Raw genomic sequence first — 20,695 nt, 5'->3', positions numbered from 1 at the left:
CACTATGGTCAAAGGGAAGACCAGAGGCGCAGAAAGGTTAGAAATATACGTCAGCGGGTAAGCAAAGAGTATACAAACTTAAACATTTATAGTGAATAAAATCAGACATGCACGGTAGTGAAGTGATTGGCGTTCACCCAGAATTTATAACAAGGGTGCAATTTAGGAAAGGTCAAGGATCAACACACAAGCACTCTGGGCGCATGCTGTCTGAGTTATTTCTAGATTCTGTTTGCATTAATCATGTCTTTCTGCACTGTATAGGCCTACCCGTTTTTGTGCCACCACCAACTATTCTGAAAGTGCTTTTCAAAATAAAAATGAAATTCAAGATATGGTTACAGCAGTAGGCAAACATAACAGAGCTAACATTATGTACTTTAGCAACAGTAACATGCAGGTAATGGTGAAAACAAGAAACTTGGCAGGTTTAGGGACCAATGAGCCCCATTTTTCTTTTTTTTCACTACACAACATGGGCACTGTTTGCCTATCAGAGGGTTCCATTGTCAAGATAATGTGAAAACCATTGCATTGGTGGCATCCTTCAAATTTCTTAGGAACCAAGTTTTTACACATTACACTTTGATGTGGTGTACAAAGAGGTACATTTCTTACCAATTCAATAATGTATCCAGTCCTTCTTGGAAAATGAATTCTTCTTCCGAACCAGCTTTCTGAAGCTTCCAAAATAACAGCCAGTGCCTCTTCTTCAGTTAGAAATTGCCTTTCTGGTAGATGGTAGAATCCTGTCATCTTTGTGGTACATATACCGACGGTGCCCCGGCAATTATGGGGTCTCGATCTGGCTTTCAGCAGAAACTCGAGCATGTCACCTAATGTGGTTGGCACTCAATTTGCACTATAACGTCAAGTCCTAGCTGCAAAGACATTGACAGTGTGCCTCTAGGATGTGATGATGTTGTCATTCAAGTGGTGAACTTCATTAAGGCTATACTTGCCCTATGCGAAGAGTTATCACACTACTTCCCAGCGCTACTAGAAGCACTTAATTCCCTGTTGAAGGATCCTTTTGTGTTACAGCTGAGCAATTACCCACTGAGAATATTCACACACAGGAACCGTTTTTTGACATGACCAATGATGATGATGCGAAGGCTAAAATCACAGAGCTGCCTCTAGGCCAGTTTTGATGTGTTCAGTTGCAAGTGAATACCCGATGGTGGCTGAAATGGGCCTTGTAGTTCTGCTGCCGTTTCCCACTACCTGTGAATGTAAGAGTGGATTCTCCTGCCTTCTCACACAATAAAGACGAGATCCCGAAACTGACTTGACTGAAGGATGACATCAGATGCACCCTTTCTAACATGCAACCAAGAATAAAACGTTGTGTCGAAGAAACAGCATCATCCATCCTACTGATTTTCTTGCTGCTTATGGGAAAGTAATTGTTACTAAGTATTAAAATAAAACTCTACTTAACAGTAACTTAAAAGTGACGTACTTAAACCAACTTTTCTACCAAAAATTCTATTAACAGTAATTCGATAAAAATGTGTTTCCTTTCAATTTGAAGATGACTGCCAAAACAATACTTTTGGGATATGCCTGCTTCTCAGGTATTTGCTGAACATTTTATATCAAAGCTGCCAATAGGCCCCTCCGTGGTGTGACATCCTCGGTCCTGCCTCCTGGTAGTGAATAGTCACTGCATGGACACTTCAGTCTCTTTTGCCTTTCACAAACAGGTAGGTAGGGTGAGTATAAAACTAACCTCTTACAGTTTTTCTGTAGTTTCTTTGCAATTATATTGCTGGAAGTCGGCTTGCCACTTCCCCGGAGTCATGGCGACCTTGGCACGGCCACTCACTTTGCGCGGTCTAGTGCCTGTACAGGTTGTTAGTTAGTACTGTTTTTTGGTTACTGCTTACAGTAAAAAAAAAAAATAAAAAAAAACTTCACACTCCAGTTTACTATCGAGTGTTTCTCTGTACTACTGCCTTGCAGTTTAAATAATAACAACCGCATGCTTCAAAATGTGTTTTTTTTGTTTTCTGTCTCTTTTTTTCTCCCTTCTCCAGGTCTGCAGGCTGTGCTACCCTGCTGCAAGTTACGCGCTGCACTGACCGTGTGCTGCATGCGGTCCAGACGCCATCTCAGGGGCTCCACTCCACTGCAAGCTTCGCGCTGTTCCTGGTTGTGTGACTGCAAGCAGCACAGACACAGATGCACAGCCCAGTTCCTTGGTGCTTTGCACTCGGTACTTGGTACGCAGTGCTTTGGCGACCTAGTGTCTAGGCCTTGATGCTCACGGTACCGTCTGGTCCTTGGTGCCTCAGAGCCTCGGTGCACTAAAGCCTTGACACCTCGGTGCCTAGGTGCCCTCTTTTCAAGTGCTTCCTAATATCAGTGGCTTTGTGCCTCAGTGCTTTGGCCTCCTTGGTGCCTCAAGAGCTACACGCCTTGTTGGTTCGATGCCTCGAGGCCTTTCAAGCCACGTGCCACAGCGCCTTTGGTTTTCTCCTTGGATCCGGCACAAATAGTACAGAATTCTGATTCTGTCTGCAGGATGTGTAGGCGTGAAAATTCGACATTGATCCACTGAACACCGAAGCGTCGAGGCGTCGACACTGTTGTGTGTCGACGGAGCCGAAGCACTGAAGTGTCGAGGCTATAAGCACTGGCACCGAAACCCTCGAGGGGAATGAGTGCGTTAGTGCAATATGAGACTTGTGACTGAGGCGTCGAGGCCCTGTGACACTGAGAGTGTCAAAGCACCAAGGCTCCGGGGTACTGGGGTCGGGGGTGCTGAAAAACACAGAGGACACTGCTGTAGGGAGCTGTGGAGAGTCGCAGGCGTCAAGCGCAGAGTTGACGAGTCCTCAAGGTACCGAGGGTGTCGAAGCACTGAGATACCGAGGCCATGGAGCACAACTGACCCGAGGGTCTCAAGGGTACTGGAGCGCAAAGCTTAAAAGATCTCGAAGCATCAAAGTGCTGAAGTATATAGTCCTCGAGGCACCGAGGCTGTCGAAGCACCGCGGTACTGAGGCTATGGGGCGTCGGGGGACAGAGGGTACCGATGTGCAGAGCTTATAAGCCTCAAAGACATCGAAGCACCGAGGCGTTTAGTCCGTAAGGCACCGAAGGTGTCGAACCACCGAGGCGTGTAGCTCTCGAGGCACCGAGGAGGCCAAAGCACTGGGGCACAAAGCCACCGATATTAGGAAGCAATTGAACAGAGGGCACCTCGGCACCTCGGTGTCAAGGCTTTAGTGTACCAAGGGCGCCGAGGCACCAAGGCACCGAGGCTCTGAGGCACCAAGGACCAGAGGGTACCGTGAGCATCAAGGCCTAGACACTGGGTCGCCAAAGCACAGCGTACCAAGTACCGAGGGCAAAGCACCAAGGTACTGGGCTGTACGTCTGTGTCTGGGTTGTAAACACACACTACCAGTCAAAAGTTTGAGTACACTTGCTGGAAATATTTTTCATTATTGCCAATGTTTTATGTCGTATATGTTTCTGTAAATACTTGAAAATGAAAACACATATTACAATATACAAAACAAAATATAAGGAGTTCAAAAGCAATGTTCAAGAAAATTGAAAATTGTCTCTAAATTTCAGATTCCTCAAAATAGCCACCCTTTGCCTTAATAACGGCCTCACAAACACGAGGCATTCAGTTAACAAGTTTTAACAGGAAATCACCCGACATGTCTTCCCAGCTCTTCTGCAGCAATTCCCAGAGATGTAGGGCACTTGTGGGTAGCTTTGCTTTGACATTTCTGTCCAGTTCATCCCATACAAGTTCTGTGGCATTGAGGTCTGGAGACTGGGCAGGCCAGGTCATTAGCTTGAGTTGTCCTTCACATTCCTTCTTCGCCAGATAGTTCTTGCACAACTTTGAGGTGTGTTTCAGATCATTATCTTGCTGAAGAATGAAGGACTGCCCAACTAGCCATAATCCTGATGGCATGGTATGCCTCTGAAGTATGCTATGATAGCCATGCTGGTTGAGTTTGCCATGGACTTGGTAAAGATCACAAACTCTGTGTCCAGCAAAGCAACCCCAGACCATGACACCGCCTCCTCCATGCTAGACAGTGGGAACCACACATGCAGAACTCATGCGTTCACCCTCTCTGCATCTTACAAATACTTGGCAGTTGGACCCAAATATTTCAAATTTTGACTCATCGGTCCATAAGACCGACTTCCACACCTCAGACGACCAGTTTCTGTGTTTTTTGGCCCAGGCAAGTCTCTTCCTCTTATTCTGCACTCTTAACAATGGTTTCTTTGCAGGAATTCTTCCAGTTAGACCAGCTTCACGCAATCTCCTCTGAACAGTTGATGTTGAAACATCTGTACTTCTAGTAGCATTTAGCTGAGCTTGTATTTCAGGGGCAGTTAATCGCTGGTTTCACAGACTTGTGACTCAGATGAACTTGTTCTCTGATTCTGAGGTCACCCTTGGCCTGCCTGACCTTGTTCGGTCCTCATTAGTGCCAGTTTCTTCAAATCGTTTGATGGGCTTGGCAGCAGCAGTTACAGACAGTTTAAACTATCATTTTATATTAACATATGGATATTACAAATAACATGAAGTGAAGGTAGAGCACGTGTTGTCCAAAACCTCATTCATTAAAAATCCTTAAATTAAAAATCATCTTCAGTTACTGTAAATGCAAAAGATCATAATGAACTAGTGGGCGTTTAAATCTTAAGTCTTTTTCATTTAAAAACATAAACGACGCATCTTTATTAATGTAAATACAACGCAATGCAATTATAATTAAGTGTCCAGCATAAAAATCCTCAAAAAAGTGTGTTCAGTATCTCTGACAGCCTACTCAACAACACTGGCCAAAATGCGTTGAAGTATTTTGAATCAGACCATTGCAAGAATACATTTTTTAAGTAAAAAGTATAATACGCACGTTTCTCTTTTATGGAACATGGTATCAATAAGAAAAAAAAAAAAAAAGTATATTGTGGCCTCCTCGAAAATGCACACAACTTTAACATTAACACCATTCCTTCCGTAACTTTCCCTCACCCATGCAAAATAACGTTTACATGAACTTAACATACAATAAACAGCGAGTATGCTTTGTCACACTATCACACACACGTAAGTACATTACTGTTTAATAAGTAGGAATTTAATAATGTTAATTATACATATGTTTTTAAGAAGCTAAGTCGTATTTGTTCAAGTGAATTGAAAACCATCGTTCCAAGCCAGAAACGCCTTTTCTGAATCTATAATCATGTGACATCTAATCAGACTGGATTCATTCCTCAGCTGATTTTCGGAGCATGTACTTCCTGTTTCTGTTTCTGATGGAGTCAGTTTTGTTGTGTAAGTATATTACACCGTATTGGGGCTGAAGCTGCAGCAAACCGAGGTAGTAACATGCGTGTGCATATATTTTAATTAGCTAATTGGTTTCAGTAGTTGTGTCAACGCTAATAGGTTGTACTGCTGTATTTGTAGTTTAGATCGTGGGCATACGTCAACAAACTAAAGTACACGATTTGTAAGGCTTAATTGTGTTTGTGTAATTATGTTTTTCTAACAAACATTACGACCGCTTGTAAAATTTCAAGGCCATTATTGAAAGTTGGAAATGTTAAGCACTCTTGGTTTATTTATACATTGTTTGTAGTGTTACACGGTTATTGTTATTTGATATATTATATATATATAATATATATAATATATATATATCTATATTATATAAATATTAAATCTATTTAATAGACATGCTGACAGTTCAATACATGTGTGAATCGTGTGTGATAACTCTGACAGTTCATACATGTGTGAATCGTGTGAGATAAGCACTTCTGAATCGTAATGTATGAAGGACTTTGCATACTGACTCCTACCCAGGTTGCTTTACTCGCGATCTAGACTGCCACCAAAATACTGCTGTGTTAGGTACTGGTTACAGGAATTACATTTGACTATCCTGAATGATCCTACCTGTAGAGGAGAGAGAAGTGAAACAATATTGACTCTCTCATATGGTTACCAACAAAGCCATTTTATTTGTTATGTGCACAAAGCAAGGGTTTCCTTTTGATTCAGTTGGAGTGTGTTTTTATAGATACACTTTTCTGGTAGTTATACGATTAATTTTCCTGTTCTACAACTTCATATTTTTTCATCTAGTGCAAAAGCAGTGGTGCTCCACTTCTGCACAGACAATAAGTGTAAACCGGTTTACCATAAAAACCAAAGTCATTGTGCAATTTCTGGTAATTCCTTCTTTAGCGTATTAATGCTTAACCCAAAGATTAGTGTTTTACTAGTGATTTACTGACTTGTGTCTTTGTAGGTTTCTTTTAGAGTTGATCTAGCCTGCTGAACATTACCTTCATGAATACCTCGGGCAGTGAAGAGGAATTTTGCAATGAAAGGACTTCTTTGATGACAACTGAGAGCCCCCCTTTATCTTCACATCATGTTGAGACTGGAATACCAAGCTTGGAGGATACACAGACCAAAAGGGTAGGGATTGTTTAAGTTATGGGGTGCTCTTTGTTGCCGTGTGTGTTGGTATTAAGTGGTTGCCCAGTACTTGTAAAAATGTTATCAAGACAGTTACTACATGTGTACTTTCACAAACATGCTGTGTGCGTTTACCAATAAATGTAATTTTGCAGTAGGACAGCCTGTCGTTGTGCTCAGTGTGTTTTGTAGGCTCACAAAAAACTGTGAAATGTAAATTTGACCTGCTTTTAAATAGTTTTGAAGACACATTTCTTCTCATCATTGGTGAGGGGGCTTCAGTACAGCAAATAACACCTTTTTTAGACTTTAGTCTTTATCACAACTGACATTGAACATAAGAAGCAGATTTCCATCATTGGGTTTTTACCTTAAGCTTTAGACTGTGATGCTTTAAAAACCACAGTAAGTTTTTCTATGTAATTTTCCATGTAATTCCCTATTCATGTCATTGGCGAGGATGTGTATTACTGATAGGTCTTGCTTTCTTTCCTTGTAGCGTCGTCCAGTCACAAACCACAGCAATAACAGGGAAGCACGCCATGAGGGTGTATCTGTAGAGCGGGACTCCACTGCAGACAGCGAGGATGAGGAGATGTCCCTCAAATACGGGGCCAAACACGTCATCATGCTGTTTGTCCCCGTCACTCTCTGCATGATCGTGGTCATCGCTACTATTAAGTCAGTCAGCTTCTACACTGAGAAGGGTGGACAGTTGTAAGTAGCCACGCTTGATTTGCTTATTTTACCTTTTAAAGTAACTGTTAAAAGTGTCCTGCTCTAGAGATACACAAAACGATTATTCAGATTGAGCAGGTGATGACAGCCAGTCATTTTTTGAGTTTGAGGTGGTAATTTTGCATGGAGTGACCTTCAAATTCTCTCTCTTTCTGTTTTCAGGATTTATACGCCTTTTACAGAAGACACAACGTCTGTGGGACAACGGCTTCTCAATTCAATTTTAAACACACTGATAATGATCAGTGTCATTGTTGTTATGACCATATTTCTTGTTGTGCTTTACAAGTACCGCTGTTACAAGGTGAGTGCATGTGAGTCAGTTTAACCTGTGAATCACATTAAAATCATTTATAGTGAAATAATTTCCTTTAGTCTTGTAATGTGCTGAAAGGAGAATTGTTCAGATTGTCTTACGATTTTAAGAATCTTTGGCCTAGATTTACTTGGAAAAACAATCTTTAGACAACACATGAGTTAAAGCCTTGTGAATAAGGGCCTTTAATAGCGTTTTATTCCACTTGGAACACTTTAATCTAGTATAGTATCAGATAGAACGTTTTAAATCTAAAATGCATGTTTGCTATAATGTGTGTTTCTTTCAAAACTGCACACATGAGACATATAGAGCAAATTTTACGTGAGGTAAGCTTTATTATTCTGTTACTTGCAGCGATTTTAATTGTAAATTACGCAGATTAGTACAGAGACTTTGTCACCCTGTGTTCCCTTGATTGCCAGCGCTTTCAAAATTTCTCAAAACCTCACAAACAGTATCAAATAAGTGTTTGTGTCAATTTGGTTCCATGCCATTTTTCACCAGATTTTTCAAATTGGGGTGGGACTGAATTTAGTCGATATGACACAGGTACTGTAATGCACTACAAATAAGGAAGTATTGTTTGTCAGTGTTGTATGAATTTTTTTTTTTTTTTTCTGTTGCAGTTTATCCATGGATGGCTGATCCTCTCCTCCCTAATGCTCCTTTTCTTGTTCAGCTTTATGTACCTAGGGTATGTACTTTTTTCTTATCTTGTAGAATACCAATTTGAATGAAAGTAATATATGCTTTGTATATCTGTGAAATAAGACTAGCCACTATTATAATCCATTGATCTATCATAGCCTATTAACACCTGTAGCCAAGTGAGGGTGTCTCTTGTTGTATGAGAAATGTCAGCTTGTGCAACATCTGGTGTAACAAATCAAAAACCATCTGTCTTTTGATTTATTTTTAATACACCACACCACAGAGTTCAGTCTTACAAGAACTTCACCTTAATTCAGCCTGGACAAAAAATAAAAAAGTTAAACTGTGCCCAGGATTGACTAGCAATGATAATCAGTTAATTAATTCAGTGTTGATGGTTTGATGCATCTCCCCAGCCTTAATCACAATGGTGATGCAGTTGACACCAGGAAAAACAAGTTGTGCAAAAGTTCCAAAGAGGAAATATAGAACTAGAAAAGTATGAAAAGGCTGCAATCAAATAGCTTTCAAATGTTGTGTTATAAAATAAAAATAAGTTTCGCTTATTTCAAACACAGGGAGTTGCAATGACCTAGTTAAGATCTTAAGTGAATCATTATTTTTAAATTCAAGTGCAAAGATAGAGGGACTTTTTCTGAAAAGAATAAAACTGTTCGGATTTCCAGCTTAGAATTTATTTGCTTCCCTCTCAGAGAAGTGTTTAAGACCTACAATGTGGCGATGGATTACCCAACCGTGGCTCTTGTCATCTGGAATTTCGGGGCAGTGGGGATGGTCTGTATTCACTGGAAGGGCCCCCTGCAGCTTCAGCAGGCCTATCTCATCATGATCAGTGCTCTGATGGCCTTGGTCTTCATTAAATACTTACCTGAGTGGTCTGCGTGGGTCATTCTGGGAGCCATCTCTGTTTACGGTAGGAGGGGGCTGGATGTGTTGCAAGCCAAAGTTTATGTAAACCATCAAAAGTGCATCTTTTGGTCAAGCTTAGTTTTCTTGAGTTGTTTTTCTACATGCTTTTGATGTTGGTTATGGAGACCTTCTGTAATTCTAGTGTTTTATTTATACCCTTTACTTCATACCCTGTTTGATAATAGTAAAAGCACAGCACCACTTGTATAAAACTAAACTAAGCTCTTACCAGCTCTTTGAATAAGTAGCCACCTGTTTCAAGAAGCAGCTAGAAATGTTAGTGGCAGGTTTTAGTTCATTGTTTTATATATTTTTATAGAAAAAAAAATTCTGAATTACAGTTTCTGTAGGAATCACTTAATTAAAAATCTTGCTTTTTCATTGCAGATTTGATAGCGGTGCTCTGTCCGAAGGGACCTCTGAGAATGCTGGTTGAAACAGCTCAGGAGAGAAACGAGCCAATTTTTCCAGCTTTGATTTACTCCTGTAAGTATTAACCTGGCTTATATCCATTAGTGTTCAAAAGAAACAACAAATGATTTGCAGCAAGACTAGGGGTGTGTATTGTATTCCATTTTGACGCACTCTGACCTTTAACTTGCAAAGTACCCTGGTATCTCTGAAATAGATAATTGTATTATCTTTAAAAATATACTGATTTCAATGAGCAATATGTCTCACAAATTCAGTGGTACCCTAAATATGATAAATTTACTAACAGTGTTCTCTCTTTACCCCATTTATTTTTTTCCTGAGCGGTGACTGGTACAATATTCAATGTAGTCCTTGGCAGTCCTTAGCCAGAAACCTATTTTTGAGGGTAAATTGAAGAGAAAATGTCATACCACATTGATAGTAAATGGATCATATTTGGTGTACCACCGCACTTGTGTGAGAGACTGTTCATTAAAATATCCTGTGCATTTTTAAAGAAGAGACTATTTTCTTTTCAGGGATACCAAGATATAGTGCTATCTTAACTATGCCTCCAGACTACAGCGAAATAAAGGGGGACCACAGTATTTATTGAGCAAGTAGTCTGAGTGAATTATCTGAAGTTAACTCCCCATCCCCAGTTGTACTGCTTTCCTAGAAAAAGGAGAACATTTTGGGGTGCTATTCTACTTGAGAGATGTATTGCTCATTTAAAATATTTAGCATTTTTAAAAAGGGAAATGATCGTCTAGTCAGCGATACCAGGGAATTAGGTGAGTAAGGGGCCTGAGTGAGGAAAAATGGGCAATACAATCCCTACCCCGAGTCATGCTGTAAATCATTTGTTGTTTCCTAACTTTTGAACACTGCTGTATATCTGTTTCTGTTTCACAATAGACTGAGATACATTATTCACTGATAAAGCAGGAACTTTAACTTGATACTGTCTATATATAGTATATAAAAGGATTTTCTTTACCGAAAATCTGTAGGAGACTCATTTTGCTGTTTGCCTCATAGAATGTGAGATAGGTTTTGAAATACTGAGTTTTTGAAAATCAGAGTTGTTGTCTCCCCTTCTCCAGCGGCAATGATCTGGATGGTTGGAATGACAGAACAATCAGCTGTGCAGCAGCCTTCCCACCAAGAAACGAACTCGGGTCAGTTTGATATGCAATTCATTTTCATTGCCTTTAACACTTGTGTTTTTGTGAAACCATAAAAAAAATATATATAAAAGTAATTATGAAGAATATCTATCGTAACAGAGTGCTGCCTTGTAGCGGCTGTGGTCCAGGAAGGCCATTCCACCACAGGTTTAATTAGCTGCAGTGCCCAAAACTGTATGGAATTTTACAATAAAATATGATACCTAGTGAATGCTTTATTCTTCCTTGGCTTAGTCTTTTTTCATCAGACTAAGCTTTTCTGACCAATCTGACCAATTTTAGTCATTTTACCTTGGATTTATCTTGACTGATGAGAGCAATTAATTCAAGAAAGTCTTTCATTTTGTTTAACTGTATTGATGTGTGTGTCTCAAAATACCAAGATGAAGAAGTAGGCCAGAGTCACCATAACAACACAGAAGAAGACCGGCACATGGTGGTGCCAGAGACTGAGGTGCATGGAGCACAAAGCAGAACAACATCAGCAGTGCAGCTGGAGGAAGAAAGTGAGTTCACAGTTTTATGTTTTGGCATATTACAGTGCTCCCTTGCTATAATGCGGGTCTTGGGTCACAATATGAGTGTTATAACCGAAGAGCGTTATAAATGGGGGAGGGGGGGGTGCGGGGGGGCGCCACAGGACACATAAAGACACACATCTGACAAAAATACAAAATAAAATAACTTTCTCTCTATAATGCACATATGGTGAAGCAAAAATGTAACTTTCCATGAATTAACTATGCATAAAGGTTCCAGGTTCCATAAAGAAACCAGACCATGTTTAGATGCTGTTATAGGCATGCTCCAGATGAGCTGTATACTGGCTGTCAATTTTGCTGCACAGCTTGAGTTCAATTGTTATCAAGCTTCTTGTATTTAGTTGGTTCCCAGCGTCTCAATGGTTAGTTGTGAATATACTGCATGCGGTAGCTAGAGAATGGATCATAGAAATGCTGGGACAGCCTGCCTGAAAATTGCCAGTAACACATGACCAATAAATCTGTGTTTTCAATAAAAAAAAAATGAATAAAAAATCCACTCTCTTGCAATGCATGTTTATGTCTGGTGAATAAGTATCTGGTTTCTTGCCGCTGTCTTAGTACCCCTTAACCTTAACCAATTTAAGTATCAGACAACAAAATTTTTGGATACATCTATACAATAAATACAATATTTTGTGTTTGGAGAGAGTCCGGCTGCTTTATATTGCTATAGTGAGGTGATCATTAAGGAATACAATATTATCATTTTCTATGTTGCATTAATGCAGTATTGGAACAGTTTTTAGATATATATTTTTGTTTTTGTTTTTAAATTTTTAGGGAGAGTGTCTGTTGACTTGGAAAGGGAGAACAATTTTTTTGTTGTTGTTTTCATTTTACTACATAGTCTGTGCATGCAGGTCTTTTGTTAAGTATATTCCATCTGCAATGTTTGAATAAAAAAAAAATCAGTTTCCAATAGTGACTAAGGGGTTTAAGAGTCTTTTTAGTAGTTTAGATGGGTAACTTGTGTGTGTGCAATTTTTTAATGTAGAGAATAGTATGTGTAATAAATTATCCAATTAAACGTCGCCTTACATCTGCCATTCCTACCCAGGTTTTTGCGATACAGTGGCTTGCGAAAGTACTGACCCCGCTTGGCATTTTTCCTATTTTGTTGCCTTACAACCTGGAATTAAAATTGATTTTTTGGGGGTTTGTATCATTTGATTTACACAACATGCCTACCACTTTAAAGATGCAAAATATTTTTTATTGTGAAACAAACAAGAAATAAGACAAAAAAACAGAAAACTTGAGCGTGCATAAGTATTCACTTCCCCAGAGTCAATACTTTGTAGAGCCACCTTTTGCAGCAATTATAGCTGCAAGTCTCTTGGGGTATGTATCTATAAGCTTGGCACATCTGGCCACTGGGATTTTTGCCCATTCTTCAAGGCAAAACTGCTCCAGCTCCTTCAAGCTGGATGGGTTCCGCTGGTGTACAGCAATCTTTAAGTCATACCACAGATTCTCAATTGGATTGAGGTCTGGGCTTTGACTAGGCCATTCCAAGACATTTAAATGTTTCCCCTTAAACCACTCGAGTGTTGCTTTAGCAGTGTGCTTAGGGTCGTTGTCCTGCTGGAAGGTGAACCTCCATCCCAGTCTCAAATCTCTGGAAGACTGAAACAGGTTTCCCTCAAGAATTTCCCTGTATTTAGCGCTATCCATCATTCCTTCAATTCTGACCAGATTCCCAGTCCCTGCCGATGAAAAACATCCCCACAGCATGATGCTGCCACCACCATGCTTCACTGTGGGGATGGTGTTCTTGGGGTGATGAGAGGTGTTGGGTTTGTGCCAGACATAGCGTTTTCCTTGATGGCCAAAAAGCTCAATTTTAGTCTCATCTGACCAGCGTACCTTCTTCCATATGTTTGAGGAGTCTCCCACATGCCTTTTGGCGAACACCAAACGTTTGCTTATTTTTTTCTTTAAGCAATGGCTTTTTTCTGGCCACTCTTCTGTAAAGCCCAGCTCTGTAGAATGTACGGCTTAAAGTGGTCCTATGGACAGATACTCCAATCTCCGCTGTGGAGCTTTGCCGCTTTCAGGGTTATCTTTGTTCTCTTTGTTGCCTCTCTGATTAATGCCCTCCTTGCCTGGTCTGTGAGTTTTGGTGGGCGGCCCTCTCTTGCCAGGTTTGTTGTGGTGCCATATTCTTTCCATTTTTTAATAATGGTTTTAATGGTGCTCCGTGGGATGTTCAAAGTTTTGGATATTTTTTTATACCCCAACCCTGATCTGTACTTCTCCATAACTTTGTCCCTGACCTATTTGGAGAGCTCCTTGGTCTTCATGGTGCCACTTGCTTGGTGGTGCCCCTGGCTTAGTGGTGTTGCAGACTCTGAGGCCTTTCAGAACAGGTGTATACATACTGAGATCATGTGACAGATCATGTGACACTTAGATTGCACACAGGTGGACTTTATTTAACTAATTATGTGACTTCTGAAGGTAATTGGTTGCACCAGATCTTATTTAGAGGGTTAATAGCAAAGGGGGTGAATACATATGCACGCACCACTTTTCCGCTATTTATTTTTTTGAATTTTTTGAAACAAGTTATTTTTTTCATTTCACTTCACCAATTTGGACTATTTTATGTATGTCCATTACATGAAATCCAAATAAAAATCAATTTTAATTCCAGGTTGTAAGGCAACAAAATTGGAAAAATGCCAAGGGGGGTCAATACTTTCGCAAGCCACTGTATATAGACTTGGCATTGGGTAAAGTCTAGTAAAAGATGGATAGACCTGGAGCCTCCAAAACAAGCATTAACCTTTAGAAATTGCATTAATTCAGTGTTAACACTATTGTAAGGATTGTGTAATTTTAAACAAGTGTTCAAATATTTGCCATTGAATCTAATATTAGCTATGGTAACTCAATATTTTAGTGTAAAACTTAAATAAATATAATTAGAAAATAAAAGATTGTGTACATTGTTACAAACTGAACCGTGTCATGTTCAGAATTGTCTGTCTCAAGAAGTCGGCAGTACTCCGCAAATGTATATTTGCACCATAGAAGAAAATCTCTCACCGCTATGATTTGCCATTTTTCCATATTTTAGACTTTTTAAAGTGTATTTCATGTCTGAAATTAAAAAGCTGTTATCCCGATGGTGATTGACTACTCTTGTAATTACGCTGCATGACTGTAAAATGATCAGCCCCTATGAGAGTATTGTTATAAAACGACCAGCCACTATGTACAGTGGCTCTCAAAAGTATTCACCCCCCCTTAGACTTTTCCACATTTTATTGTGTTATTACATGGAATCAAAATGTTTTCATCAATGGCTGTTGATCATTTGTCTTGTGGGAAGATTTTACATAAATGACAGGGTTCTTCCCAGGCCGCTTCAGCTGGGTGGGCCTTCCGGCTAAGTGACTCTCACCGCCCAGCTGAACAACCCGAAGCCGCCTGTCTTGCAGCTGCTGCTGTGCCTTTAACAATAAGGATTGATTGCGCTGCTAGCAAACTAGATTACTTGCATGCACTGGTTGAAAAAAAAAAAAAAACTTAGAACCACACGACAGCTGTGTTACGTTTTGACACTATTAACCAATCAGAGTAGAAGGGGCGGGCTTTCCATTTCAAGCACTTATAGAGGCTGAAACGTTAAAATAACTGATTATTTTTTCTAAGCAAAAATAGTGACAATGAATGTGGAAATTACCAAACCAAAATGGGTGATGAAAAAGAAAATGTAGAAAATGAAAGAGTCATTATTATAGTCAATGATTGCAAAGAGAGCAAATTGTATATTCAAGATAAGTCAGTTTTATTTTTGCATTAAAAGTGCTCCCAGCTATAATGCGGTGCCACCCAGCTGTACAGAATTCCTTGGGAGAACCCTGAATGATGAACTGCATCAACAAGTATTTCTACTTTCTTACGAAAAGGCTTTACAGTTGTTTTGGGGTTTGCAGCTATTTATTATAAAGCACACCTTGTGTTTTTTTTTTGTTTGTTTTTTCCAGAAACGCAAATGGCCTTTACAAACACCTAATGGATTAAGTGTAGGTGTTTCTGAGCCCCGTCTGCTCATTACCATCCTAGTTGATATTGTGCCTAGTCAATGAGCATGTTCATTGACAGGTCTAAATCCAATGTTACTTGTAGGAGATGATTTAGTCATCTAGATGAGCATAGGTTTTTTAGATGCTTAAACCCCTAATTAAACACTGAGTCATTTACGAAAGTCAGGGCTGTCCCAGCCCTGACTACGCCTGCGTAAAAAATAGATAACTAGTTAATTTAGTCACGTATAAAAATAGATCCCGTAGTGTCTAAATTTGGTGAGTAAATTACTCAATAACCCAAAACTTTATCTGCAGTGCTGGTTATAGGTGTACAAGTTTCCTCCTTAGGCCAAGAATTCTAGCTACTCTTTCTGGAGAAAAGGCTTTATTTTGATATTTGATATTAAAAGCTTCAATTAAAAATAAATTTCAGAAGAAAAGGTATCCCAGTTATGGTGTTATTCAGGTCTGATTATGAGGGTGTGCATGTAAATATGTATGTTCATATGTATCTGTATCTATGTATGTGGCATCATAAAACTGCAGAGTGATTTTTACAAGCTACAGGGAGCATCAGGCGTAAAAGGAGAAGTCTTCCGAGTGGATAAAATCCGAGTCAGTCGAGGTTGTCTCCAGGCACAATCTAGTTACAGCTTCTTTGTCAGTTTAGCATCTTTCCCAGTTTGAATTCAACAGATGACTCATTCAACTAGGGGATATGCTGCTGTCTCTATATAGTCCCTTTACAATGATTTTATCCAAACTGTAACCAAACAGCATTTGAAATCCTAATGAAACTGGAAGGTAGAGGGATTTCATTTCTCATATATTTCCTTAAGACCCACCTGTAAAAGATTAGCGGTTGTGATGTAATGAAATGTGTGTTATTTCCCCAGGAGGGATCAAGCTTGGACTGGGGGACTTTATATTCTACAGTGTCTTGGTGGGGAAAGCTTCAGCCACAGCCAGCGGAGACTGGAATACAACACTGGCCTGCTTTGTGGCTATTCTAATCGTGAGTTGCAGCCTTTGAGAGCATATTTAATGTCTTCTATTCTGGTCATTTTTGTACTTGGCATTCTGTATTTTATGTTACATATTATCAAATAATCACGTGCTTTACTTAACTACAAGTGTTGTAGATATTTAGTTATACAAATAATGTATGAATGGTTAACCTTGGGCTGCTGTTATGGGGTAAAACAGTTCCCCACATATCCATGAAACTTGGCAGTGTATTCACCAAGTAATGGCCAACAAGATTTTAGGACAACCACAGGTCTTCATAGCTGTTATTGCATCTACTGTGTTTGTCTTGTGGAATCATTGAGATAACACTTAAAGTCACTTTATGCACCATTTTTACACCTCTTGATGGATGTGATAATCCAGATCAGCTGGGAATGGCATATATTGGAATTTGCATACGTGCTCCTGAAGCAGAAATTTGCCTCTGACCGCAAGCTGTGTGTTTCTCTGTCTCTGCAGGGACTTTGCCTTACCCTGCTATTGCTGGCTATCTTCAAGAAGGCATTGCCTGCCCTTCCCATCTCCATCACCTTTGGGCTTGTCTTCTATTTCTCCACTGACAACCTTGTCCGGCCATTCATGGACAACCTCGCCGCCCACCAGTTTTATATTTAATTTTGAAGGCTGCTTAAACTGGATATCAAATCTAGTCCAGCGTCCGCCCATTTGGTATCATCGTTGTGCCAGGTAGCTTTTTTTGTTTGGGGGAAATGCATAATAATTGCAGCATATGTATTATAATTTTGAACTGTATGTTACTTTTAGATATAGGTAGAATTATATATTTAACATGTGGATTTTTGGAGGCAGTCATTTTCTAAATGGCTTGTTATCCCTGGCATTGAATGCGGATTATAATTGGACCAGACTATTTTTGACACAGGTTAATAAGAAAAGTAATTTAAACGCAATAGTGCAGGCATTCAACCTGCAGTGTCCCACTGTCATGTATAGTTATGTATCCACCATATACGTTAGTAAATCTGCTGTTTGAGATACAGCCCCCAAAACTGTAAGGTGATATTTACCAGTGACCTTATATCATCTGTTCGGTGGCCATATTTAACAGGGGTGTGCAGTTACTCAGAATTAAAATAACACAATATGGTTTCCTAGTGGCTCACCATATAAAGGCATGATGTGTGCATGATGAGCCACAAGGTCTGGGGAGTGCAAGTGTACTGCCAAGCTGCTGTTCTTACCCTGGCTGGCTTTCGTCCACCACAGCTGACATTGAGGGTGTAGAGTAATCTGGGTTTGTGGTGGAACTGGAAGAAACCCACTGACCTTCAGTTCTCCTGGTCTGTGGTGAGGGAACATAACTGTACATTCTAAACTGGGGAGGATGTGTGTTTTTTGGTTTATGAGGAGCCCATGTTTCTAGCAGTTATTCAGATTCTGTGATTAATTACCTTTAAATGGTTTTAAGTTGGAAGATATTAACTCAAATGGAAAGTAACTTGCTCGAAATTTAGTTAATTTCACAAAAAGATATCTACACATTTGAGTACCAATAAATCATAATGAAACCATATCTTCTGAAAAATATGTCATATACATGAATCTGTGACCTGACCTGTTAAAACAAATACCTGTAAAAGTAATCTGTAAAATCCCATAAATATTTTTTTATACACCTTTTTTAGTCTTTTTAAATCTGTATTTAACAGTTTTCTGTTATCTTTTAATTTATAGCTGCTCAAGTATGCTAAAGAGAATTGCATTAAAAATCTGACTAACAGCACACCCTAAACTACTTCATGTTGCTGTTGGACATTCAACACCTCCCATTTAAAAAGACATTGAATTACTTACAAATGATTGCTAACTCCGTTTGAAACTGCACCGTGCCATAGGGGATGCTTTCATATAAACACTAAAATGGGTTATACAGTAGAATGTGATTACTTAGTGTCTGGACAGTTAACCACTTTAATTCCACACGTCTATAAAATACACATAAAAAAGTAGAATTGTTTACATTGATTTAAAGGAAGTTTTGGACACCATGAAATATTCCCTGTTCATCTGTGTTTGTTTATTAATTTATATTTAGATATGTCTGTGCTTTTTGTATCAGAGAAGGGGAGAGACTGTGTTGCAGAGGTGCTTCTTTTTTCTTCTGTCCAATTAGTGAATTGACCAGTTCAGCACAGATGGGAATTAGTGCGCAGTGATAGTCTCTGGTTTTCTGTCTGTGTTAAAAACTGTTAAAATCTAAACCCCTAAATATATCTTGCAGAAATGGTATGTCAGGAAGAAGATGAGGCTTATTCCATGCTGAAACAATGGTAGCCGTACTCTAAAAGTAAGGGAGAGGTAGCCAGTATCGATAGGACCTAACCCCTCGATCAAAAAAAAAAAAAAAAAAATCAAAAAATCAAAAGCATTTATACTAGCCACTACCCATTTTACATAAACAGATATAACTTGCATATTTTTGTTGCACACCCACCATGTTTTATACAAGGACAATGGTTTATGTGTGACGACAGTATGCCTAGTGCTTTTCTTTGAACCAGACATCCCAGAATATTGAGGCTATACAATGAATGTTCAGATGAAACAGGTGTTGCTTAACAGTAATGAAGGCTCTGTAGGTTTATTCTTGTTTATATTGAAAAACCTCTGTCATACTGTGTTAAAAAGTTGTAATATTTTAATTTATTTTATATCCCCATATGCTTGTTACATTAACTGCAAAATTGTGTATAAAGTGGCATTTATAGAATTGTGTACTTCTTTTAACCAGACATCCCAGAATATTGAGGCTATACAATGAATGTTCAAATGAAACACTCTAAAACATGGGTTGTATAACAGTAATGAAGGATCTATAGTTTTATTGTTTATATTGAAGAACGCATATTTTATAGACCGTTAAAAGTTGTAATATTTGAATTTATTTTATATCCCTTGTTACATTAGCTTACTTGTTACATTAACTGCAAAATTGTGTAAAGTGGCATTTATATAATCATGTACCATTATATATGTACTGTTATAGTGTGCAATAATTATCATTAAAATATGTGTTTATTTACAGAAATTCATTCTTCTATTTATTTAGCAAAGCTTGATATTTTATTGGTGTAATTTTGTCTTGTCATAGATACTTGGTTGTTGGTATAACAACTTTGAAACCTGTCAAGCAAAATAGCACTAAATCTTCATATTTTAAAGGTGTTTTGTTTATCAGATTGAGTATTTGCAAAGTACAATGTATGCTCTAGGTCAGAAAAATACTCCACCACTTACAAGTGCTACAAAACAAAACAAATGATTTGAATTCTTCTGGCTGTTTTTTAGAGACCCTGGTTATAGTACTGGTCTTGTAATGTCTTACCTAATGAAACATTAGGTAGTGCTAATACAGGTATGTGAACTCTGCTGTATTTGATCCCACTCTCCAGTAATGCATTTCTAATTTAGGTGATACTTCACAATGCCAAAGAAATTAAAGTCATTATCCACCACTTAGAAATTAAATCATGTTCATATATCTAGTCTTAATGACTTTCAGATTAAATTTACTACTGTGGATTTGTTAACTCCATTCTTTGAGAAATTGTATTTTCTGTATTACGAATCTAAAATTGTGGGTTATTTTGACAAATCCAGTTTTCAGTTGAATATCTCCACTGTCCATTTAAGACGACACTTTCAAACTGTCAGTGTTGTGGAAACTGCGGGTGAAATCTAACAGCACCATTCAACTTTGCCTGTGATCTAAAATGGCTGCCATACGTGACAATAGTAAAGGTGATAAAGAACTAACACTTCTAGATAGTTGCATGATACTCTGTACACAGGTGTCTTATTTAATTATCTAGATCAAGTTCCATCATTGGTGCTGCACAAAAAAAAAAAAAAAAAACTTTTTTTTTTGTTTTGTTTTTAAATCACAAGCTTTGTTTCTCAAAACACTGAGGTAGTGACTTAATGTTTGCAGGGTTATGTATAAACCCTTCATGCTAAATGTGTCGTTCCATGAAATGTATCTCTGACCTAAGTATACATTTTATTGTCTTATTGCTTGGTACACAATTGTACTCTGATTTTCTTACTTCAGTTCCATTACCGGTAAAAATTAATCCTTTCATTGTCACATTGCTTGTTTTGTTCTAATTTTTTTTACTTACATTGTAAAAGACAGTTTTGGTTAAAAAATAAATAAATAAATCGGAAAACCACTAACAATGTTTGCACACTCATATTGGTCATTTTTTTGTGCTATTAGGCTGAAATGTTGTATGCAACTTCCCAACATATTGGACTTTCTTTTCAAATTGTCAGGAGCCTTCGTTTTCTCATGGCCTATAACCCAATAAAGTTTTTTTTTTTTGTAAATGTGT

At 38.6% G+C, this 20,695-nt stretch overlaps 1 protein-coding gene across 3 annotated transcripts; it reads left to right on the top strand.

The window, feature by feature from the left end:
* Positions 1–30: 30 nt before the first annotated feature.
* LOC121316092 (presenilin-2-like) lies at positions 31–20,689 on the top strand. 3 transcript variants are annotated; one of them, XM_041250861.1, is made up of 11 exons: positions 31–57; positions 6,315–6,487; positions 6,987–7,204; positions 7,388–7,529; positions 8,171–8,238; positions 8,909–9,129; positions 9,513–9,611; positions 10,646–10,720; positions 11,113–11,235; positions 16,208–16,326; positions 16,800–20,689. In XM_041250861.1, exons 2-11 carry the CDS (start codon positions 6,356–6,358, stop codon positions 16,953–16,955), a joined length of 1,353 nt encoding a protein of 450 aa, XP_041106795.1. In that variant the 5' UTR covers positions 31–57; positions 6,315–6,355; the 3' UTR covers positions 16,956–20,689. The 3 variants fall into 3 exon arrangements, with proteins under 3 accessions (XP_041106795.1, XP_041106793.1, XP_041106794.1); XM_041250859.1 differs by lacking the exon at positions 31–57 and adding an exon at positions 5,234–5,332; XM_041250860.1 differs by lacking the exon at positions 31–57 and adding an exon at positions 5,291–5,378.
* The last annotated feature ends 6 nt before the right edge of the window (positions 20,690–20,695 follow it).

This window comes from Polyodon spathula, chromosome 5 (genome assembly GCF_017654505.1).
Source record: "Polyodon spathula isolate WHYD16114869_AA chromosome 5, ASM1765450v1, whole genome shotgun sequence".
Classification (NCBI taxonomy): domain Eukaryota; kingdom Metazoa; phylum Chordata; class Actinopteri; order Acipenseriformes; family Polyodontidae; genus Polyodon; species Polyodon spathula.
Note: the sequence above shows the minus strand (reverse complement) of the source record. Positions and strands in the feature narration are given on the sequence as shown.

Bases quoted from the DNA above. Each gene is read 5' to 3' on its own strand.
- LOC121316092 (XM_041250861.1), top strand. From the start codon at position 6,356: ATGAATACCTCGGGCAGTGAAGAGGAATTTTGCAATGAAAGGACTTCT. The intron at 8,239-8,908 runs GTATGTACTTTT...CTTCCCTCTCAG, and splicing joins TTCAGCTTTATGTACCTAGG to AGAAGTGTTTAAGACCTACA. The intron at 16,327-16,799 runs GTGAGTTGCAGC...CTGTCTCTGCAG, and splicing joins GCTTTGTGGCTATTCTAATC to GGACTTTGCCTTACCCTGCT.